Source organism: Botryllus schlosseri, chromosome 2 (assembly GCF_051294905.1).
Source record: "Botryllus schlosseri isolate E-star chromosome 2, Bs_hap1, whole genome shotgun sequence".
Classification (NCBI taxonomy): Eukaryota; Metazoa; Chordata; class Ascidiacea; order Stolidobranchia; family Styelidae; genus Botryllus; species Botryllus schlosseri.
In genome coordinates, this window is record NC_137237.1 from 8981729 (window position 1) to 9007463 (window position 25735).

General features: G+C 41.6%; 3 protein-coding genes across 3 annotated transcripts; 2 read left to right on the forward strand and 1 right to left on the reverse strand.

Annotated features, from left to right (window-relative positions):
• Positions 1–917: 917 nt before the first annotated feature.
• On the forward strand, positions 918–5337 carry LOC145433347 (sorting nexin-9-like). Its single transcript, XM_080310429.1, has 4 exons — positions 918–2281; positions 2342–2431; positions 2500–2683; positions 3995–5337. Exons 1-4 carry the CDS (start codon positions 1009–1011, stop codon positions 4107–4109), a joined length of 1662 nt encoding a protein of 553 aa, XP_080166555.1. The 5' UTR covers positions 918–1008; the 3' UTR covers positions 4110–5337.
• Positions 5338–5478: 141 nt separating this feature from the next.
• LOC145433345 (uncharacterized) lies at positions 5479–17015 on the forward strand. The gene is made up of 7 exons (XM_080310427.1): positions 5479–7016; positions 10922–10993; positions 11064–11558; positions 11629–11747; positions 11830–12281; positions 15307–16529; positions 16595–17015. The coding sequence occupies exons 1-7, from the start codon at positions 6933–6935 to the stop codon at positions 16670–16672; spliced, it is 2523 nt and encodes an 840-aa protein (XP_080166553.1). The 5' UTR covers positions 5479–6932; the 3' UTR covers positions 16673–17015.
• Positions 17016–22936: 5921 nt separating this feature from the next.
• On the reverse strand, positions 22937–24787 carry LOC145433350 (cation-dependent mannose-6-phosphate receptor-like). Its single transcript, XM_080310430.1, has one exon. It carries the CDS (start codon positions 24359–24361, stop codon positions 23540–23542), a length of 822 nt encoding a protein of 273 aa, XP_080166556.1. The 5' UTR covers positions 24362–24787; the 3' UTR covers positions 22937–23539.
• Positions 24788–25735: the final 948 nt, after the last annotated feature.

Here is a 25735-nt window from a genome sequence, read left to right on the forward strand (position 1 = left end):
GGTGACTGTTTCTAAAATTGGAAATTTGAAGTTAGCATGCAGACGTGGTCAACTTATCCAGCGATACCGTACATAATTTATATAATTCTGGCATTGGGTTTAACTCGCATTCGATTTTACAATTGGTATTGCGACTGTAAATTCATCTCACAAATTGTCCGTAGCTAGGCTACCACACGCCCCAATATCTGCAACAAGAGAGAGAGAGATATGATATTCTTTCTCGCCTGCACCATCGAGATGCTTTGGCGACGGAGTTGCGATACGGCCCCATGAGGTCATCTAGTCTGCGCCCCCGTTTTTTTTCTCCTCCATGCTATCCGTGATTGCTGAGCGCCTAGCAGGATAGCTGCGGATACCATTTTTCGAGTCTTTGGTATGACCCGGCCGGGATCGAACCCACGACCTACCGCCCGAGAAGCCGGACGCATAACCATTACACTATCTCGCTCGCAGCCTAATGGTCAGGGCTGTAACCAAGTCCTAAGTCAATTTGATCTTCACCGCCGAGTCTGAGTCCCAGGTCAGAGAGCAACGAGTAGAGTTAGAGTTATGGTGTTGAGACTCCAGTCCAATTTCTCTATTCATTATTGAGGTCAAGACGTGTTCAACTTCCTTCTGTAAAAGTCTTGGGTGATATAAAAGGCCTTGCATTCATTATATGCTTATTTTTCCCACTTCCAACGTGTTTATGTTTATATTCAAACAGATAAGATGGGGATTATGGGCCTATTCTTCAAGTATCGGTCATAGCACAAAAGAATTGAATTATGTAATAGAATGGTTCGAGTCAAATGACTTGGTCGAGTCATTCGCAAGAACTCAAGTACAAGTTGAGTCACTAAGCTAATTGACTCGAGTCGAGTCAACAAAAACTTACGACTCTGTCGTTACAACTCTGCTAATGGCCGAGTCTCTCATTAACGAAATTTTCAATTACGGTACTGAATTCAGAAATATAACATACATTACATGAGTTAAATTTAGCGATATAAGAGCTGAACTACAATGGCAAAAAATGGGGACAGGGTGGAAATGCTGTACGCTTTCGACGGCATATCGGAAAATCACGAATTGACACTTTCGGAAGGGGATTTCGTTACTATAACAGACGCCGATGTAGGCGAAGGATGGTTCGAAGGACAAGACGCGAATGGGACTGTCGGACTTTTTCCATCCGGCTACGCTCAAGTTGTACCTGATGCGGGGTTTGAAAACGGTACCGATGCGATAACCCCCACGCAACAGCAAGATCTCATGGGCTCTTTCGCTCCCTCACAAGATAACGCGGGTTACCAAGGCGACGATTATGCTGACGATGACTGGGAAGCCTCCTGGGGTGCACAGGCGGTCACGCCTGCTGCTGTAGTTGCACCCACTACACAAATTGACCGGTCTGCGTCTCAAAAAAGCACCACTAGCGTCGCAAAAGTGGATGGCGATTCGCCAAAGAAATCAGGAAAGGGCGGATTGTTCGGTGGTTTATTCTCATCATTTTCATCCACTCCGTCCGAAGCGTTTGTAGCTGGCGAATCAGACAAAGTCGACACATCTGGAAAACCTAGAATTATTCTCACCATGACAGACGGATTACCAATGTGGGAATATTCCAATAAACATTTCACGTGTGTCGTATCCGATCCGCAGAAAGCCAGTAAGTTCTCGGGCTTGAAGAGTTATATAACTTACAACATCACGCCGGATGACACCGGTAAAACAGTCACGAGACGGTACAAACACTTTGATTGGCTCCTCGAGCAGTTGACGAGGAAATTCAGCACCATCATCTCCATCCCGCCACTTCCAGACAAGCAAATCACCGGTCGGTACGAAGACGAATTTATCGAAAATCGAAGGCAACAGTTGCACACGTGGATTGCCAGAATGTCCCTGCACCCTGTCGTCGCGGAGTCCGAAGTTTTCCAGCATTTTCTCCGTTCGAAAGACTCGGAAAAGGCTTGGAAGGATGGAAAACGCAAAGCGGAAAGTGACGTGGCAGTCGGCGGCGCGCTCTGCTCGACCATAGCCCCACTTGAGCAGTATAGAATCGAACTGGCGGATGCCGAAGCTACGCTGCAACTCAACACCCAATTCACCAAGAATTTGGACGACGCGTTGAAGCAAATGACGGCTCACGGCGCGGAATATGCTCGAAAATGTGCAGGTCCTTTAACGCGGGAATACCAGAGAACTGGACAGTGCTTCGGCGCAATAGCAAACGCATTTGCTTTAGACACGAGAGAAACGTCGATACCGCTAACGAATGCTATACAGCACACAGGTAAATCGGTCATGAAATTACTAAAAATATGACCTTATCGAAATGATCAGTGTAACGCAGGCACTACGTATGAAGAAATCGGAAATATGTTCCACGAACAATCGAAAAACGATTGGATTCCGCTATTAGATGGCATGAATGAGTACAAAGGTAACACACAGTGACGCAGATAATAGTGAATGTGCAATGCTTTTTGTGAGTGTTAGTATTAATTTCAGGTATAGTATCATGCTTTCCGAATATTCTTGGTAACAACAAGAGTGGCATTGACAAGCAAAAGGAAATACAGAAACTGCACCTTGAAGGCAAATGCACGAGTGAGGATGTAGATAATGCAAAATTGCGGGCGGAGACGTTATCGTATGCAGTGCAAGCTGAGGTCAACCACATGCAGCATTACAGGTGAGATGTGTATGGATCACTTTATTCAATGGAAATTGTTGGAGAGTATGCAACTTGCAACATGTGAAACTATGTTATCGTCATCTATAGCATACATGAAATTTTCGTTGTGACTAATGTAATATATTTGGTTGTGTATACTTTATTATTGTGACTTTGACTGTTACGGAAGTATTGTACCTATGAGCAATGCATCGCTGATATCAGCTACTTGCTGAGACCATTGAGCATGTTGAAATGGACTTCCTTTACAATTACACTGCTCTCTCGCGACTTGTACTGTAAGCCTACAGTTGTCATGCATGTTAAGATGTTTCTTATTTCTGGTTTTTAGACCTGTGTCATTACGACTGCCATTGTGATAAAGAACTGAATATGGAGAGAGGTGGTCTAGGCCAGTGGTTCTCAACCTTTTAGACCTCGCGGACCAGTAAAATCCAAAACTAATGTTGCGGACCAGTGAACCTTCAAAAATCAAAATTAATTACAATTAATACATGCAATTCAAATTGATTATTGGAAACTTCATTTAATGCTATTTGCGATTGTGATTGTTCACTGTCGTTAGAAGAAATGCGACTTTGATGTTTACTTTAGCCTATATTATTTTACGGTCCAGTGTCACTTAATTGCATTGTCAGAAGTCGGCGAAGTTTGTCCAAAAGTCTACATAGCTTTCAAGTATGACTTGTCCAAAACGAGAAGCATACAACTTTTAAACAGTTTCGTACAACACTCTCACCATTCCAGTGTACGCCCTAAATAGACTATGAGCTCTCTGTTACAACACCATGCAGAAAATACGTTCCAAACTTCTAAATCAATTCAAAATTTGATGTATTATTTCTCTACTGAATGGTTAAGCGTTGCAACTTTTTGTGTTTTGAAATTGAGATATAAAATTCTGATATATTTGGCGGACCGGCAGGAAACTTGCTTCGGACCGGCGGTTGAAAACCACCGGTCTAGGCGGAATAATTTAAATCACCAGATTTTCCATCAACTATGCTTGCCGTTCGAGATTCATAGCAAACCACACAAAAATCAATAACGGCGGCCTTGAATCTAATGAGTGATGCAATGTATAGTCGGGCACTAATACGCCGAAGGTGATTGCAGCGTTGACTGACTAGGCCTATTGATTATAGCCGACTGCTAAGTGGAGCACTTCGCAAAATTTATGAGGAGTCTCCCATTAATTTCGTTTCCAAACTTCCTGTTCCAAACAACTTTGTTCGCCTTCCCTGCATAGCCCAATAACCACAGTTGCAAACTCAGCGGTGTAACGTGTAAACTGTTTTACGTCTTCAGAGTCGGCGATTTCACGGAGTTCATGAGAAGTTTCACCCAACAACAAGTCGTCTTCTATCAGAATATAGTCGCCAAGTTGCAAGAAACTGCGAGCCTGTATGAGAACTTGCAATGATACATACCTAACAGTGTTTGTTAAGTCTTGATTTCTGTATAAATGAACTATAGAGTCTATCCCGCATTTCAATCTATCATAGCAATGATTTATCGCGTGGTTTCCGCCATGAAATCATATGGCAGGTATTTTGTCCTATTCGAGCAACCAGTGCTCTTATGATTATTCTATGTCAAGCGCTTACCAAGTGTGTCACAGTGCAATTACCTCTGCAATACCACTACCCCAATTAAATATGATCAGTATCAAATGTAGTAAGAAGGAGCATCGCGTTTTTCCAACCTTTCAGCGCGTTTCCGTTTATTTCAACCCACTGCCCCGAAAGAAATTCAAGAATAGGATGCATCTTGCTGCGTAAACCAATCTTATCAACGCCCTTGCGTCATTGTCCAAATCTAAAGTCGATCCGTTGGAAAAAACAAAGTGTCATTTCCCGTACTTCGATAGGAATATCGCGAGGTTGCTCATATCATGGTGAATATTGGGACTACCCAATTTCTTTGCCTGTGTGATTCGCGCAAAGCCCATACTCGGACAAACGCTGACACGGCGGCCATTGTCCGCCGCGGCGCAATGGAACTTAGTTTCAAATCAATTTGTCATCATAACGTCGCAATATTATGTCTTGCTCGCTATTTGTATTCTACTCCCGTAGATCTTAATGACGAGGTCTGGTGGGCTTCTGTAAGTATGGAGATGTGTATTACGTAGCAGCCGCCTGCTCTTAGTTTCTGAACAATATTTCATGTTATGTTCCTATCTATGTATAATACGGTACTAGGAGAGCACAAATGGCAAGCATATCATGCTTCGCTATTCGTGGAGGAAATCCGGATACGGTAGCTCATGTACGAGGCTCGGCAGCCTTTTTTGTTAGGGAAATGTAAATCTTGGATTCTTGGAGTCTATTCCCACTATAAGCCAAGGCGTGGATATTGGACAAGAACCTGTCACCGTTGATATGGTGATGTTGGATAAACAGATATCGATTCGCGGTCGTGTCTCTTAACAGTGGGATTGTGAAATAGTGATTTGGCGTCGGAACTGATGCACTGCACCACTTCCTATTGGAGACAATAGCGAGCCGCGCGCGCAATATGGTCGACGTAATAACGTGCTATCTGCTGTAGGCTACGTCATGTGTACGATGATTGTATTCCAGTATTACGCCCTTGATGTTCATTTTATTGAATTACCTTGTTGAATATATTTGATTGTGACTGCAAAATCGTCGCGTATGTCTGCTCCAGCGACAGGGTTTAGGAAATGTCGGATAACTTTTTGCAACAGGTCTATCGGAACGGGGGAGAACGCGAACATGTGTATTTTATAGTATCCCGGTTTCATTTTCATATTCAATGGTACTGAAAAAGGTCCATTTGTTGATCAATAATGTCAATACCATGATGGTGAAGTTGAACCTGATTTGCCCCACAGAGCGTTGCTGATATTCTCAAATGATGATACGTTTGGCTGTGGCGTTTATTATAACGTGATATTTTTTAAAGATAGCATAAGAGAGAGAGAGAGAGAGATGATATTCTTTTTCGCCTGCACCATCGAGATGCTTTGACGACGGAGTTGCGATACGGCCCCATGAGGTCATCTAGTCTGCGCCCCCGGTTTTTTCTCCTCCATGCTATCCGTGATTGCTGAGCGCCTAGCAGGATAGCTGCGGATACCAATTTTCGAGTCTTTGGTATGACCCGGCCGGGGATCGAACCCACGACCTACCGCTCGAGAAGCCGGACGCATAACCATTACACTAAATCGGAGTTCAGTTAGCTTTAGCGAATGCATCACGTCACATGATACTTCTATCTTCTATGACAATAAATTTCAAATGCAGGGTTGCATCTAGAATTTAAAGCGCTATTTCAATTGCCTATATTTCCACGATCTTCGCGAAGTGTAGGTAGTTAAGCCAATATTTCATTAGAAGGGGTGGATATCATCAAGACGGGCTAAGCATATATCTGTCTCATCGTTTCACAGTATCTAGGTCCGCATATTCACGGCCTACGTAGGCCTCGTGGCGACTTTACCAACTTCTGTATCATTTTCGTATTCATTCTACAATAAAATAAAAAAACTATAAATGTATGTAAAATTGCCTGCGCTATCACGTATGACACATGAATCACTATATTGATACAAAGAGTTGTCGATTGCAATCAGCGCAAAAGCATGCCATCTTATCAAAGCCGTTGGTACAGCATCCTACCGCATCGTCAAATTCTTTTCAAGTGGCTGATTGTAAACATACGCCGCATCTATTGTATTGGTAACAATGCTGAAAATTGAAATCTTCGTATGCGACCGAAGTGCAAAGCACTATAATCAGATTGACTTCATATTCCCGGGTCATTGTACCAGAAAACATCAATAGGCACAAATTCTGAACTCCCTTTAAAAGTCACGATAATTAATACGGAAGGACTGATTGTTCCAATACTGACAATCGAGAACAAAACCCTAATCATAAATATTCACATATATTACTTCGTAGCTGGCGAGACCAATAACGGGCTTACGCAGTATACAAATGATTGCGTCTATTATGAATTTGGTGACGACAGATTTGATGCGATGCAGAGATACATACGAATAGTAACATTATCATTATGAGAGTACACTGTATATGTGACTCGTGCAGCAAGAAAGCCTATAAAACTTTGTGCATTCCGAATGAGCCTTGATTTTGATTAGAAATGATGTCTGAGCCGCAACTTTCTCTGTCACGCGCACGTAGCAGGCGAGTGTGTAAGTGATGGGATCTGTTTACTCTGTTACCAGCCAACTATCATAGGATAGCCCAACCAAATGTCTACCCTGAATCTACCGGCGATTATTGCAAGACTTCATGGAATAGAACAATATAAACCGTCGATACCCTCATCGCGAAAGGTAAGTTTATGTTTGCAGATGGTATTATCTGGACGGAACTGCAGTAATATAAAGTAAGAATATTAAGTAAAATAATAGCCTATTATTTGTGCCTTGACGGCCATTTGCAGGCAGGCATCCTTGTAATCTTGTGATGTTTTGAAAGGTGAACGGTAGGGTTAACATATTTTGGAATCGGGAAAGGAGGACACTTTTTCAAACTTAGAATACTGGAGTAAAATCCGGAAAAAAAACTTTGTGGTTGGTTAAGTAAAAAAAAGAGCAACTTTGCGGCTCGACTCCAAAAATATAGTTTTTCTTTCTCACTTTACGTTGGTTGACTAAAGAAAAAAAGGTCGTCTCTTTCGTTTGAACAAAGAATTTCCTATTGAGCGCCATTTATACCCATTTTCACTCGAATCTATCCACTGTCTCAACTCTAAAAGCTGTAAAGGGGGACAAATTCCCAAAATAGAGGACATTTAGACGTCCTCGGAGGACATTTTCAAAAACCTGAAAAAGAGGACGTATGGAGGAGAACGGATCGTAACCCTATGAACAGTAACAATAAACTGACATTGAATGAAGTAACATAACATAACATAACATGGTTGGGTTATATTTTTGATCTGAACAAGTCACACACAATGTACAATGCGATAAGACACAATGCGATGTAGAACGACACGCATCAGTAGCGATCCTTTACTCTAACATCCACCTCGGCCTAGAGTGCCCGATTTCACAGTTCCTTTTCGATGTTGATCTCTTTGAAGCCGCGGCCCTTTCTACTAGTTCTTTTCCATTCATTGTGAGTGCTTTCTTTCGTCGGGTATTTTTCTGGGCTTTTTTTGTCGCCGTAAGAACGGCAACGGCAGGGGAAGAGGAGTCCAGATAAACCTCCGGCGGGAATCGAACGCGGTTCGTATGCGTGCTGGGCGCTTATCGTAACCACTACACTATCTCCCCCTCCGTTTCGAAGTAAGCGTCTCGAATCTATTGCGATTTTACATTCGAAAAGTTCCGTCAAATTGCATAGTAGCAATAAGACTGTTCTGCTGTGTCACCTCCAACTTGGATTCGTGGGCTAAATATGCAATATCTAACCACACGCTGGCATGAATGAGCCTACAATACTCAGTTCATACTAGGGTTACCATACTAACCACAATTTCGTGGGGTAAATTTCCCATTTTTTCCGGATTTTACTCCTCTGAAAATTTTGAAAAAGTGTCCTCCTTTCCCGATTCCAAAATATATGGTAATCCTAGGTCAGTGGTTCTCAACCTTTTTGTCTTCACGGACCCCTTTTGGACTGTCACGGACCCCCAAAGTTTTAGTTCAAATTTAGCTATATTACCCTGCGACCGTCACCTGTCATGTGAAAATATCAATTATAGGCCAGTGATAAACAGCAACAAAATGACCATTCTTGAAAAAACGTCGTATAGCTTATACTTACTATTTATGTAGAAATTGGGAAGACTTTTATTATTTCAAAGCGAAATCTGAAGCAAATTTTTTTTAAATACGCGGTAATGTCTTGAAAATCCACGCCGTCCATTTGATATAAACGAGTGCCGAAATCCATTTCGACAAAGGTATAGGTGGTGGCGAATGTCATAATTACGCACAGCGTTTCCGACGACACTTTTAGGTATTATTGCAACATAAATGACACCAAAATTGGGAAACATATTTTTAGTGACCATATAACGTCCAGCATAGTCATTTCTATCTAGCAGCTATCCTAATAGTTATTCTGAAATAGCGGGTATTTATATCAAAGAAGAAAATGGATTCTTGCAAACAGTTTTTTCTAAACCACACAAAACATCTCCTAACAGCAATATGTTTGTATCAGTAGGCTATTGGAAATGAAAAGAAGTTTGCACAGTAGAATACTTCATCCCAGACGTCCAATCTGTTTATATGTGAGTTATGAATTTTTAGCACCTACGAAGTGAGAATGCCTTGTGAATTCCCTTTTATTGAAAAAATTAAAGTTAAATTATCAGTCAATTTGCAAATTTGAAGGTTTCGCGGACCACTGCAAATCCTTCGCGGACCCCCGGTTGAGAACCACTGCCCTAGTCTATATACTATTTCAAAGCCATAGTGAGTTGTCGTTGTTTGTGGTATTCACGGACGTTTTCGACTACGATCATTATGGTTATTGGTCATTCCCATACCAGGCCGATATTCTGTTTGATTCCGTATCTGCCGATTTGTAGGTTGTATAGCCCGGCCCACGTCTAGAATTTTTTTTTTTTGAGACTCCGCATATTGGATTTGATGGCGAGGAGCTTAGATAAACCTCCAACGCTTGAGAAGAAGTTCTGGAGTCGAACTCGGTCGAACTCAAACCCGCGGCCTATTGGTGCTGTAGCCTTGGATCATAGCATAACCATCTACGTCAGTGGTTCTCAACCTTTTTGGCTTCGCGGACCCCTTTTAACCGTCACGGACCCACGCGGACCCCCTCAAGCTTTAGCTCAATTTTAGCTCTATTATGGTGCAACCTTCATATCTGTCTTGTGCAAATATGAACTGTAGGCTTGTGATAAACAGCAAAATAATGATTTTTCTTCAAAATGACATCATACTATTTATGTAGAGAGTGGTAGACTTTTATTATTTCAAAGCTAATTTCGCTGCTGTAATTCTTGAAGTACGATGTCGTGTCTTGAAAATCCGCGACTTCGTCTTGATATGAATGAGAAGTGCCGAAAACCATTTCCGCAAAGATAGATGGAGGCTAATGCAATATTAACACATAAACGCTTCCGACGATACTATTGGTGTGATCGCAACATTTATGGCACCAAAATGAAGAAACAAATATTTTATGAACATATCACGCCCAGCATCTAGCGTAGGGAGGGGCAATATACGCACCGCGGGCCGGATTCGGTCCGTGACAATGTTTTGATAGGCCCACAGAGAGTTTCTACAGTCAAAGTGAAATCCTAATCTAAAAGTGTAGACAAATTTTATGCGCCAATGAATGGATCCCATTTTCCAACCTGAGAAAGACTGTCATGAAACGACTTGTTCTGTTCCGGTTTAGATATATATTTACGAGCAAACATTTTCGACCATGAACAATTGAACATTAACAAGACAAGGCTACATACCAATGTAACTGGTGATATGAATTTCAGGGTTGGAGCGCAATGCTTTGACAGCAACGCAATAAGAACGTGCCAAATCTGATAGCCGAGCTTTAAGTATATCATTGTCCGATTTATGACGAGCGTCAGCCGTAAATATTCGGGTTCATTTCAATATGAATAAACTATTCAATTGTACATTGATGTTCTGTACCTCCAAGAAGCTGTTCAAATAGTGGTTATTTATATCACAGTATAAAATGGATTTCATTGAGAGGTTTCAATTCCTGCATTGGGACACATTAGGGAAATACTTCGGAAATTGTTATTTCAAACGACTGTTCACTAATTTGATGAGACTGACAACTTTAAATCAAGAAGGTTTCGCAGACATTACGAAGTGACCTTGATCGACGTTACTATCTCCATATTTTTATTTTTTCCACAAACCCCAACAAAACGTCTCCAAACAGCAATATGTTTGTATCAGCAGCTTATTGGATAATTGGCAATGAAAATGAATTTCCTCATCTTTCGCAAATTAAAAAATAAAATAAAAATTAGGTTATCAAGCATTTTAAAAATTTAGAAGTCTCGCGGACCCCCTGAAATTGTTTCGCGGACCCCTGGGGATCCGCGGCCCCCCGGTTGAGAACCGCTGATCTACGTTGTTTCGCCACTTAGCCATAGTGGGTGTGAATTCGTTTGAAGAAAAGCTGGTGATCATTATAATTAGGTCTCCTTGTAGGCACTGGGAATATTTGAGCACTCCTTAATCCAAAATCCTTAAATTATTTCGCGTATTGCGTTTAGCGTGTCATCAAGCATGCAGACGTAACGCACTTTGGACCAGGGGATCGCAATTGGGCAACTCTTCAAAAGACGGTATGTGTCATACACCGACATAGGTCAAGTATCTGAGTTGGTGTCTGAAAGTAAATCTTCACTAAAACAGCCTCTATATTTGGATCAAGTACTACGTCGTCGCAGAGACGTCCGAGCACATGATAATCAGTATGCTGACAAGCCTCCTCCGCGCAATAAGCGGCCACACTTCTTGCCCAAATTGGATAACAGACCCACTTATAATTCGGACACCACAGTTCCGATAGTTAAAGGAACAAATGTAGAAAATTTTACTGATTTCGAAACTTCGAAAGCAATTGTCTCGCCGGTGCATGATGATGACGACGACGACGATTCTCAATGGGCTAGAAATGCAATCAATGGAGCTGATTCTAAAGACATTGTTCGTTCCTATGAAGATCATATTCCATCATCCACTACAACATTCAAGAGATTGGAAGAACCCGGAACTGACAATGTTGCGTACAACCACAGAAAAACCGTAACATTCTCAAAATTATACCTGTTACCTCCAGTGGAAAAGACCCTTACCAAACAAGACGACCACTATGATCAACCAGCCACAGCAAACCACAAACTGATGGTAGACTATTAATAACTGTTATACTTAATTTAGTGAGAATCTCAGACATTCAATATCTCAATTCCTGCAGGTGAATAATGATCGGCATCCACGAGACAATCTGCCAGAACATGCTCCCCAGCAGCTTCCAAAGATGATGACGCTGGGCCGTCAAAGAAACTCCACAAATTATGATACAAATCAGCCACGGTGAGTTGTGTCAGCTGCTGTCTAATATATACATACAAGTTTGAAATGTTATCCTCGATCTCATTTGGTATATATCCGATAGTGATGGAATCGCTAAAAGGTCCGGAGTTCCAGCGTCTCAATCCACGTTTTCGCGCATTCTTCACCCCGAATCGCCGACAACTCACGCCGGTAGAAAATTACTAGCGAGTCTTCTCTCCAGAAGTAGAAAGGGGAAGAAACCAAAGTCTCTGCCTATTAATAATATCCCCGGGCCCGTGCTCTATGCAGAGGAATACCTTCGCGTTGCAGAAGGCGCTGGTCATCAATCAGATAGGGCTTTTGAACGAGCAGGTAAACCATTTCTAAACCGGGCGCCGTACAATAAATTGCCCGGAGAAACGGTGGGCAAGCACTTTCAACACACGCACAACAATCTGTGGAAATATATATTTACGGATGGGAGCACGCGAAGCAGGCGCGGGGCGAAATCGTACTTTCCTACAAAACGTGAACTTCAAAAAACGAACCCTGACGTTATATATATACCTACAGGTGAGACAAATGATTGTGAGGTCATACATAATATTTCAGTAGTCAAGCGAACGCTTCCTAAATCTCTGTGGGTGATTTTTATTTTGGCAGTTATAGTTAGACTTGTTCAATCTAATAATTTTCACGGTCTCGATTCTAGCGAGTCTATTCTGGTACACCGCTTATGAAATTATGATATATTGCGAAGTGTGTCTCCGATTTTCGTGGAACGCCTTTGCAATAATACCCCAATACTACGAATTTTTCACGATCACCTAATTCAGGGGCTGCCAACTTTTTGGCTATATTCACGGCTGCATTTCCAGTACTTATGTAGCCTACGGCTGCATTCCAGGGCAAAATCGTAATGAACTATGGATGCCAAATACCCATATTAAACTGTCCATGTCCATTTCCGGTGAACTCCAGACTAATCTACTTTTTCATATTGGCTTACTACACCTGAGATGAGCATGGATTAGGATTAGGATTTGGAAAAAACGGATTTGTGAAATGTTGTCGGATTAGGGTTGGATTAGGATTTCAGCTTTATTTCTAAAATGGATTAGGATTGGATTTACCGATTTCTGGAGATTGATGTCCTGTGGCGGATAGCGACAAGGTTTTTCGTCCTAACACAGTTACTTCATGTAGTTTGACGCTCATTATGCGTGTTAGTTCTTTTTACATAATTATTAGAATAAGATGTAGGCTTTATAAGAGGAATTCTAAGTTTATATCGGATTAGGATTGGAATATACAGAATTTCTGTATTAGGACTTCGATTAGGATTTGAAGTTTCAGATTTGGATTGGATTAGGACATAGAAATTTCAAACCCGCTCATCTGTGTACTACACACACCGAAATTGTGAGTGGTCATTATATGAATAGATACGGAGTTTCGTAATAGTCGCGCGAAGCGCGGAAAATTTTCAGATTTCCGAATGATTTCGTCACTAATATTAATAGTGTCACATATTGCTATCACATATTTATCCTTTCTCAGCCCATGAGATCAGATTCACCGCGAGAGTTGATAGAGGGAGTGCTTTCGAAAATTTAGTACAGTTATAATTATCAATGATGATGCATCTTCGGGTGGGCCGATTGTTATTGGTCACTTTGTGGCGAGTTGTTATTTCTTGAAATCCCATCAGGATTTTCGGTCTAGTGGAAATATATTGGAATCGCCCAAACGTACCAGAAACAAATTTCTTTCATGAGGAGAACACGATTCCAAGTTGGTATTTCTATGTAGGGCGCATCATCTTCCTCTGCTGCTCGCATCTGTAGGTCTACTGTGGGGCTCAGATTGCAACGGACGCTACCATATTAAAACCGAAAAATAAAGCCGCCGTGAATCGCGCGCAGCACGAAGAAAATTGCAAGATTAATTAAAATCTCTCAGAAATTTGGTAGCCGATTCGTAAAGTCAATTTGCCTGCCGACGGCCGCGAACACGTACTAATTGAATAACGTTCGACGGCCGCACAAATTTTCTTCCATGGCCGCAGGTTGGCCAGATGGCCACCCCTGACCTAATTGAATGGTTGATTTAATGATTTATATACTACGAGTAACACACGGATCAGCCTTCCTATCAGCCTGAATAGTTTCCTATAGGTGAAACATAGTTACATTCTTACATCGTATTGCCATTGTGTCGCATTGTTTATTATGGCAGATACTAAAATACTTATTGCGCAGTGCACAATGCGTATGCGCATGGGCATGCATGATAATGGAAACGATTCACCTGACTACATAAATTAGGCAACCATAGCTCTTCGTAGAATTGAATTCCGCCATCGTATTCCCGAACAATAGATATTGTCTGATGGAGACCCATATTCTGTGTAACCCGATCTCGTGTATGGAGGATGCACAACTGCATGTGCACTGCACAATCGCACATTCGTAATCGTCGTATGCGTATTTTCATCCGCTCAAGACTCAATTGTACAATATATTATTGCGATGTACAAGACACAATGCGATGTGATTGTGTGATTATCTCTTACTACTATCTCTCTCTCTAGTAGTTTCCCTAAACGCATGAGTGATCTCGTCTTCTTGTTGTTGTGATTGTGCAACGTGCGTGCATGTATGTATCAGCACCCACGTCTTGTGAGTTGTTGGAACAATAGGGATTAGGCTAGTCGATGCGACTGTTCTTTTGTATTTCAGTTTGATCATGTGCAACTTTGCATTTATTCATAGGTTAAACACCGTAATAAATGATCAAACTGAAATACAAAAGAACAGTCGCATCGACTAGCCTAATCCCTATTGTTCCAACAACTCACAAGACGTGGGTGCTGATACATACATGCACGCACGTTGCACAATCACAACAACAAGAAGACGAGATCACTCATGCGTTTAGGGAAACTACTAGAGAGAGAGATAGTAGTAAGAGATAATCACACATCCCCCCCAACTCCTAACGAAATCAACGAGCATTGAGTGAGGAGTTCAAAATACAGCGTGTACCCGCACCGTCTAACAATAGACGCCAGCGCTCAGGCAGAAATGTTTCCCCGCCAGTATGGCACAAGGACTACGTTATTGGGGCACAAATTTTATGTTGATTCCCGCTTCAATCGCCATTAGAGTATTTGGTTGGACGTTCTCTACACGCTGTATTTTGAACTCCTCACTCAATGCTCGTTGATTTCGTTAGGAGTTGGGGGGGATGTGTGATTATCTCTTACTACTATCTCTCTCTCTAGTAGTTTCCCTAAACGCATGAGTGATCTCGTCTTCTTGTTGTTGTGATTGTGCAACGTGCGTGCATGTATGTATCAGCACCCACGTCTTGTGAGTTGTTGGAACAATAGGGATTAGGCTAGTCGATGCGACTGTTCTTTTGTATTTCAGTTTGATCATTTATTACGGTGTTTAACCTATGAATAAATGCAAAGTTGCACAGTGATGAACATGCAGATAATAGCAGAATGTCAAAATTATTTTATATATATATATATAATTAGAACTTAAGAAATCGGCGCTTTTAATCACCATACTTAATGCGTTCTCATCAGGACGGCCCGAGGATGCCTTGTCAGTGGAAAAAGTGAAACCGGACTCGGCAATGGTACTCGCAAACCCAGTAAAGCTGAAGTATATGCATAGAAATGGAGAAGACGAGCAAGAAGTAGACAGAAGTAAAGACACATCACCCTGGGATATTGACGAGCAACTTCGAACACCCGAAACCGTAAAGGCCACCGTAAATCAACAGGCAATTGCCAACAGGGAAACTTTGGTTTTACACACATCAATAGACGAACATAACAACTTTTACGAAGATGGTATCAGGAGACTTCGCATCACCTTGCCTTTACTAGAAGTTGTGGCCCCGCCCAGTTCACCGATATCGTCGATTTGCACAATGTTAAATTCTGGCAGCATTGCGACAAAGTCAAATGTTTCGAATTTGGAGACGTATAATCAAGCGCAAATTAAGCACATTCAGCCGTCGCATTATGTCGCGGCACCGGTGAAGGTGATTGACTTCAAGAATAGTAAAACAGATGAAAGCAAATCTGAAGGGGCTGCCTTAAGGTCTAAAAAGTCGAATAAGTCAAAAGGCCCCGTAGCAATTCCAAAACCAGAGGGTTTGTCCAAGTCCAAAACAGCTTCGCAAACAGGAGCGATGAACAAGAAAACAAGACTTTACGCACATGGTCAGTATTTCGTTAAAGTCAAAGATACCTTAATCAGGAAAAGAAAAATCAAAATGCCGAAAGACTTAAATAACATGTTTACCAGGCCATACACATTCTCTTACTTAACCGGAGTTCAAGCGCCTTGTAAATTGACTAGCAAATTAAACTTACCTCCAGGTGTTAGGCCTGTAGCCAATACATCATCAACGAGGAAGGATAATACCGGTACAAATCTAGTGTCAGAAGTTCGCAAAATCGACTACTCGACGGATAGCAATATCCCGGAAATGATGGATGCCTCCACTCAATTTGATGCTAGCGATTCTTCTGAGGGATATCTGGATACAACAATGGAAGAGGTCGAAATGAACAATTTAAATAGTCACGCTCCTTGTGATAAACACCATGTCAAAGATCCCGAATCCTCCCTTGCAAAGGAGGGAATTTACTCATCGACACAACCAATAAAAAATTCTGGTGATGATATCAGTCTCAACTTGGCTTCAGGTACGAGCCCAGGAAATCTGATCAGAAGGGATATGTCACGAGATGACGAAACTGAAAAGTCCTTTCATACGACGCCTCCAAGTATAAGAGTAAGAAATTTTGTTTGAAACTTGGTAACGTATCAACCCTGCTTCAATTGATGATTTCTTTGCAGCCACTATCAGAGGGGGCTAAAGAAGCCGAAGTCAAAGATTATCGTCGGAAGGTCAAGAGTTATGACTCGTCCAAATAAAAATGTTAGAAATCACTCATACCGTAACACCTGTCAGGCGTCGCGTGATGCAAACTAGTCCAAGTCAGGATGTTGCATCATGTTAGGCCTATGGCTACAATGTTGTATCGATATATATTGTTCTTGGCAATTTATTGCGCTTACCGGGCCGTATATAACTACAGCGTCTCAATCGGTCCGCTTATTGCCATGTGAATGTGTGGACCTTTGGTCAGCAGGTGGGTGGGTAGGAAGTAGGAACACCTGTTTTCAGTCAGCGCTGGGAGCCGTTTCGACTGCTTCATCTCTATTTAAGGTATTGCATATTGTGGTATTTCGATTTGATAAAATGCTAGAATTTCAAGTTCTCTGTTTGATTGTAAGGAAAGAGACTCAGATAGACCTAAACAAATGAAACAATATTCTGCAATTTACAAATCCACAAAAATGATAACTCGATGAGGCATCATCAAGACGCCACTATTCAGCAGCAACTAGATTGGGCCTATAAGCTTACAATACGCCCCGATGTCACGTGTTATGTTATCATGATTGTCGTTAACACTTTGTAATCGCTGACAGGAATTAGACAAAGCTACCGAGCGAGATATAGTGTAATGGTAGTGCGTCCGGCTTTTCGATCGGTAGGTCGTGGGTACGATCCCCGGCCGGGTCAGAGACCAAAGACTCGAAAACTGGTATCCGCAGCTATCCTGCTAGGCGCTCAGCAATCGCGGATAGCATGGAGGAGAAAAAAACCGGGGGTACAGACTATAGATGACCTTGCTGTAAAGGCCGTATCGCATCTCGATGGTGCAGGCGAAAAAGATTACCATCTCTCTCTCTCTCTCTCTGAAAGATAAACCCGTTTCGTAAGACATCCATTGTTGGAAATTAGCATTTTTTCGCGGAGAGGACTATTAGGCGCCGGCCATTCCGGCACCCGTGGACATATTAGGATCAAAGGTTTCGGCCAACATGTGGTGGCCATTTGGAGCCACAGGCCGATCCTTTCGGCTGCTCACTTCGCCGGAACTTGAAATATCATAGCGTGGAAATTGCTGTGTACCCTGTAGGGGAGACCGGGGACAAAACAGTTCTTGTATTTTCTAACATTACGTGTTTTTCTCGTGGATATTTCATTTCAAAAGTTTTATATAAAGAAGCGAACAACTCGATAGTTGATATAAAAACTAAAATTGAACTCAATCAACAATCAATCATGGAAATTTTTGGGTCGCGACAATCGTCGCTTATCTGTTACACTCGCCCCGTACCCAGGGGCAATTGTAACGCCCATGCGGGGCAATTATAACGGTGTTATTTGTAACTAAAAACAAACGAAATGAACAACAAAAACGGGAGCACAAATTGTATTATTGCATTAAACTTAAAGAGAGAAGTTTGAACGCTTCCAGGCTACGCCCCATCGCATTTTTGGCATCTGAATAAAGTATCACCCTTCGTGCCTTCTGCATGAGCTCAAAGTATACAAGAAACATGTTTATTCCATCATCTCCCACAACTTTGGCCTCTTCTACCAAGGTGTTGTAGTTCAGCGTGCATAATGGGTTGGGTATTCAGTCACCTGCGCAGGTGCGAAACCGACCTGGCTGAAATATCTTGGTGGAATGGGCCGATGATAGTGTAGCAAAACGAGTACGCAACTTTCTGTGGCGTCAAAACTGACGACATTCCTCTGTTCTGTACAAAATTAGAGGAAATAGTTCACACTAAATGACAAAATGTAAATGGGCCATGCTCGAAGTCAGGGGATGAGGATTCAGTCATGGGCAAGCTGTTAAGTGACCATTGAAGGTCGATACACAAAAATTCGATCAACCTGAGGAAGGGCGGAAGAATCACGGAAGTGAACGAACCCTATGATTCACATCACCACTTCTGTTTGGACTCTCCGACAGAGGATCACGTTAGAATTGGTATGGCAAGGCAGTATAAGTTCTGGTATTGAACTTCTGGCTGCTGCAAGATTCATCGGCAGTAGATAAATGGTTAGTTATACCAACATATGAACACAGATATTCAGCATTGAAAAGGTATTGTAACGGGACAAAAGTAACATAGTGTTACAATTGCCTCTGACACGCTCGATCATGATTAATGTCTCAGTATGGTACCTTTCCGACGATGCGAGTTCTAGTTTTCCTATAATCACGGTAAACTATGGTAACATTGTTACAGCTATATAATTACGTTGTAACCACTTGAGGTAGCATTCTTCTGAACAAATTATTCCAGACCAGTAAATATTTACTGAAGTGTCCAAAATTTCTTTTTTTTTTCCGAATTTTTCCGGGGTTTCGCGTCGTAGCTCAACGTAACTTCAGGTATGTTAGGAGACATAACAACCGCATGTGCACTCAAAATCTGAAGACGATTCTACTAGCGGTGAGGTCGATTGTTACATTTGCCCCAGTCTCCCCTACTTGTTTGATGCGGATACGGTTAGATACTCGTTGACCTTCAACGTCGTATCCATAATTCCTATCCAATACCGAATACCGCGTCTTTCCCTCTATCATTATTGCTGCTGTTCGTCGTTTGTTATGTAGCCTACTTCGGCTGGATAAAAAATAAAATGTCTACGCAATACGCATCCCTGGAATAGGACATAAGCGGTATCAAGAGAAACTCCCGCTCTTTCGCAATTTGTACTGTACTGTTTTATCAGTTCCACTGCTCCGAAAACTTCAATGACTTCTTTACCTCGGTATCAAACGTACATGAGTACGACACACGCGCGTCCACATCGTCCAACCAGCGTGTACTCAAGTACACGCTGGTCCAACTATCACATGGTTGACAAAAAAGATAATCGCTCTATCAAATATGCCGGACCTGAGGTGTGGAACAGTATCTCGCCGGCTATCCGACAGTCGTTGAGCATGTCCATTGTCCACATTCAAGTCAAAATACAAGCAATTTCTGCTGAGTGAATACTAGTCAGCCCTCACCACTTACCGGACCTGATATATCGATCTCGCCTTCCGTCACTTGCCACTTTATATTAGCTTCTTTTTACTTTCATTCAGTGTGCAACTGTGCATGCCTCCTCTTTGCATCGCCTAGACCCAGGTGGGTGGGTCAGCACTGGCGTAGCAGCATGTGCTGCCGCCCCTGGCTCTCGCTTAAAATGCCGCCCCCCTATAAGCAGACAGCAGCAAATTTCGACATAAATTGATTTTCAAGCAATCGTGTCAATGCAAATAATTACAAATAATATGCCGCATCTCAGCCTCACTGTCTCAGCGTTAATAAGGCTAAAAATAATACAGACAAGAAATAGCGAACGAACGTATTGTGCAAATAGAAATCAATAGCCGCCTCAAAACTTGACTTGTCGGGCTGTCACTGAAGCAAAATCAGCGATAATAACTTCAAATTCAAGTTTTTGAACGTATAGTCTCATTCTATAGACAGAATGGATAGAGCTGATAGCCGATCATCATTCATGGTAGAACGTAAATAAGACTTTTATCAGTTTGAGCTTTGAGAAGCTCCTCTCACAGCTTGCAATTGAAACACCAATGGTTAGATGAAGTTTCAGCCACGAGCATAAATATGGTGTCGAATCAAGTAGCTTTGCATTAACTAGCCACTGCTTCATACCAGCCTCTTAAATCTGTCAATTTCCACAGTTAACTCCAAAAATTCAACCTCGTCGTCATAGGTGCTTTTTAAAGCGCTGGTGAATAAATTGTGACTTTCGCTTTGCAGCAGCGCGTGGGGATTAAAAAATCCAAACATATCTTCAAGTGGTGTAGGCTATGCCGGTAAACCTGGTTTGAGCTTCAAGTTTACTTGTCACACTTGAATACCCAGACAGTCCTACTGCTGAGCTAGCTAAAAGCAGCATAATTGGTCATGGTCATCCTATAGTTGGCCAGGCCCTCCGAGCGCTCAAATTTAACAATACTGATCTTAATCGAAAGCTATTGTTGACCTGATTCCGGAAATACAATTTAAATACTGGTCTGAAAATCGGCATTGTTCCAAATAATCGCTCGATATAATTTCCATTATCATGGTCAATTAGTCAGTGTGTTGTGGCGCTCCGATTGTAAGGAACAATCGGCCTTGATGGCTATTTTGGAGTGGTTCCATTGCCATGTTAACATATTAATTCGTGTTTTCGGAATCAGAGCGACACTAGCTTTTGATGGAGACCAGTTTGATTAAATTTTACCTCACGGGATGCCAGCTATAGGATTACTAATGACGCTGCTTTTAGCCGGCTGTGTACACTGTGCACTGCGCAGCCTCATTTGCCGCCCCCTTGGAGCCTGCCGCCCCTGGCGCAGAGCCAGAACCGCCAAGTGCCTGCTACGCCACTGGGTGGGTGTCTGATCTTAAGTCTACTCCTAGTCGTTTCGGCATCTTCCTATCATTCATTGTATCGCAGTCTTGTGATGTTTTGAAGTGATGTAACTTTATGAATAAACTTGAACTTGAATCAATCAATCAGGTCTATTAATATTTTCATCGTTTCAAAACATCACAAGACTGCGATACAATGAAAGGATAGGAAGGTGTCGAAACAACTTGGAGTAGCCTTTAAGATCAGACACCCACCTTAGCCTAGGCGAAGTAAATAAGAGGCATGCACACTGAATGAAAAGTAATGCAGAGAATATAAGACGCAAGCGACAAAATGAGGTGGCATGTGGCGAAGTCGATGTTAGGTCGTGGTCCGGTAATCCTGAAGACTGGCTAGTATTGATTTAGAAAAAATTGCTTGTATTTCGACTTGAATGCGGACATGCTCGACGACTGTCGGATAGCCGGCGAAATGCTGTTCCACAATTGGGGTCCGGCATACTTGATAGAGCAATGTGTTTTCTTGTATTCAGTCTTGATCATATGGTAGTTGTTTTTCGTTGACGCGCGTGTGCTGTACTTGTGCGCTTTTGTCTCCTAGGTGAACCAACACACTTTGGCTAATTTCAGTCAATTTTGCCTATTTTCCCTATCAAGAGTTTTCGGGGTATTAAATCGAGAAGGAAAATCTTGAATCGTGTTACACCCAGTGTTGGGATCAAGTCACTACCTTCGAGTCACGAGTCATTGCACATTTTGATTGGAGTCAAGTCAAGTCAATCGATTTTCGAAGGTGACTCGAGTCAAGTCAAGTCACTCGATTTTCGGAGGTGACTCGAGTCAAGTCAAGTGTCAAGTCACAATTCAAGTCGAATAGCCTTTTCGAAATATGAGGCATGATTGAGTAGTCATTGATTTTGAACCGATGAACGAATATAGAGTCAAATATATACGCAAGAAGGCGCTCTATCGCTCACATATAGGCCTACGTAGAACTGTTTTATTTTTATTGCATAGCCTCAGTTTATAGTTACCAGCCAAAATAGTGAAATAGAGAAACGAATTGATAAGATGCAATACATTACCCATTTACAAATTGATATGATACAATTCGAGCCTGCGCCAATGGTTGTGCACTATATAAACTATGTTCGAATTCAATTTCCATAAAACAAGAGGTTTGGTTAAGGTAAGAAACGAGAACAGAAATACACATTTTGCTGTTAAATTACTTTACGACAAAGTAAGCTGTAAAGCTTCGATCACTTCGTTTGAGGTCAATATATTTGTGAGAGAACAATGGAGGCTCAGTAAAACGCACGATCATCGAACGATTGGTGGCTCTCACTGGTTGTACCAGTGTTTCGCGAACATCTGCAAGATACAGTGATTTTTATCGACACCGATTACTTGATGACTTGAAATTGACTCGTGAATTTTGCTCCGAGTCACGAGTCAATCCACATTTCTGATACACCGAGTCAAGTCAAGTCATTTTAGCAAAGTGACTCGAGTCAAGTCATGACTCGAGTCATCCCAACACTAGTTACATCTAACCCTATATCCTGTCCTATAATCGATAGTTTTGACCCCGCGAAGGAACCAGACTACAAACTAAAAACCAACCGAAGGCCGCACCACCCTTGTGGGTTAGAAAATTACATTAGTTTACCCTGGACATTACCGAGAATGCAATATGTGTGTGTGCATCACGGCGTTGCCACATTCGGTATCGATTTTCAGGTATAAATTTCTCGACAACGTCCGTTACATTAAGCTAGATTCTTGGCATTGGCCATTCTCGGTGATGTCCGTTCTCGGTAATGTCCATTCTGGGTAATGTCCATTCCCGGTAATAGCATTCTCGGTAATAGTATGAAACCATGAAGTAGAGGCAGCCTGGTGATATCTATTTGAACACCGTAATACCCAGTATTACATATAAAGTCTACTAAGGAATCACATTTACTTGCATATTAAGTTGCACAGCTGAAAACAACAGTTTCAATAGTACTTTGTGACTACACACTCAAGCCACAGTTGCTGAAAGATGGGTTAATAACGACATAACTAACAACTAGTAACATCCTAGAATAAAATGTGTGAACAATTTCTGGACTCGAACATTTCTGAGAATAATTAACATAGCATTCGTATATCATACATGCAATCAAGAGTCGACCTCAGTCAAAGTTCAGCTAATTTTGTCTCAAAATTGAGTAGAAGATTTGTTCAACATAAGACTTTGCCTTTGCAATATGAGCAGTTTAAATAATTGAATAACAAAAATCCTAAATGCTGCTTTTGACAGCCATAAATACAAGCATGCATTACATAGGCTTCCATGAGAAATGCTTCCATGAGAAATAAAAAATATTTATAACTCAAGATATTGGTAGTCGTTTTTCGCGATCATGCATAATCATTCGATATTAATTCTGATGTCATGAACTACATAGAATGGTCCTGCTCCAACGGCCGACCAGCATTTTGTAAAACGTCGTTGAAGTACATTCGTTCAAGACACAGGTGAATACGAGATTGCTAGTATCACATAGGAAGCAAATTTTCATCATCACCATCGTCATCATCGAGCTGCTCATCCGCAATTCCTCGATAAGGACGACTCGAATCGAAGCCCGAATCGTTGCAACGACACAAGAAATCACAACCATCAGCTTGCTTGTTTCCACAAGACCGCCAAAATCCAATATTCGGAACTTGGTCGACACCTTTGGAACCTAATACAAATCGTTTGTATAACATACCGAATGCAAGATACGCAAATAGCAACGACATGAAGACAATCAAGAAAACTGATCCAGAACTGAGTCCAGTGGATTTGGAAGAACAGGCCACACGACTTTCAAGCTCCATTAAGTAGAAGCAATCAGATAGAGGATTCTGGTTCTCTTCATATAAAACGGCAAAATTAGCAGCATCCACGTCTTGTCTGCAAGTGATAATGATATGAGCTTGTCGTTCTTTTCCATTACAGTGACTGTGGTATTTATCTCCGGATTTATATGTTAACATGATCCAATCTGTTCCTGTTTTTATGGAAGTGCTGTTAATTCGACCAATAGTTTTCAAGTGAGGGTGTTCCGAGCCAAGCATTTTTTGTGTAATCCCTGCATGCTCTAGTCCTGGTGCTACATCCGTGCATATTGAAAAATCGTATTGATACTGATCATGGTCATAGCTATCTTTGAAAGTATAAGAGAGAGTTTTTCCTTTTATTGGATCCAATCGGCTCAACCGTTCCTTGGAAGATGCTTCTTGTGACTGACAATCGGCAAGAACTGTTGTCAATGGAATGACCAGAGTAGCAATTGCAACTATTTCCAACATTCTATCTAGTCGTCGGTGCATTTTACGTACAAAACCTGGTAAGATGCCGTAACACAGTGATTAGTTTACTTGTTAAATCTGCAATTGTAAAGAGGCGGTTAGTTTTCAACGATGTCCATCACCAATGCCAGTACCTTAAATGGTTACTGGCAATCTCCAATCATTGCTGCGGGCCCACTCTGGTTACCGGAGAGGCGGGGGATCCAGTAGCGCAGTACTCAAGTAGGTTTTACGTATTTTCATTAGTTCTACTTACATTTTAGGTTTTGAATTTTATGAAGTAGAACTATGTTTCAAGATGTCTGATTGTCTGCATATGCAATAGGGCAAGATAGCCCCTGGCTGAATCACAGGGATCTAAAACATTTTTGAAAACTTCACCTGTTTCTGTTTGTAGTGTCATTAATCATTTTCTATACAATTGAATATTATATTCGTATTGAAATAAACCCGAATATTTTCGGCTGACACTCGTCAGGGGTATTCATCAGCAACTAGCAGAGAATCGGAAAGAACATTGTATATCAACAATAGTATACAATGTTCTTTCCAATTCTCTACTAGTTGCTGCCGATTACCCCTGACGAGTGTCAGCCAAAAATATTCGGGTTTACTATGCAATTGTATATTCAAGTTCTGTCCCTCCAAGAATCTAATAATTTTGTATAAGTCACGAAGTGCATATTCCAAGTAGCCAACTACTAAAAGAATGCGAGGTGCGATCCCTTTACCACATCTACTTTTTTGAAAATTACGTATTCGAGTGGTTTTGATACCCTTCAATTTTTACTTCCATTTGAAGTAGTTCAGTTCGGTTTATTAAGAATTTCCATCAATTCAAAACACCACAAGACTGTGATACTAAAAAGATAGGAAGGTGTCGAAACAACTTGGAGCAGTCTTTGAAATCAGACACCCACCTGGGCCTATGCGATGTAAAGAGGAGGCAGGCACATCCCACACTGAATGAAAAGTAAAAGAAGGTAATACAAAAAGACAAGCGACAAAATGAGGTGGCATGTGACGAAAGGCGAGATCGTCAGATCGTGTTCGGTCAGATCGTCGTGGTTCGGTACAAAATCCCTGCTTCTACTTGTAATTTAACATCACTTCTCCAGAATCCATACCTAAGGCTGGGCGATTAATCATCATTATCTGATAGGTATCCCTACTGGAATCTCGGTGTTTTGTCTGATATATCAGGTGAGCAGCGATGATTCTCCAAGTTAAAGTAATTTAATAAAAATTAATACGTAGTGTGAGCACAGGACACCGATTCCATACAGGGCCAGGGCCCAGGGGTAAAGGACTCGCACCTCGCATTCTTTTAGTAGTTGGCTACTTGGAATATGCACTTCGTGACTTATACAAAATGAATAGCTTCTTGGAGGTACA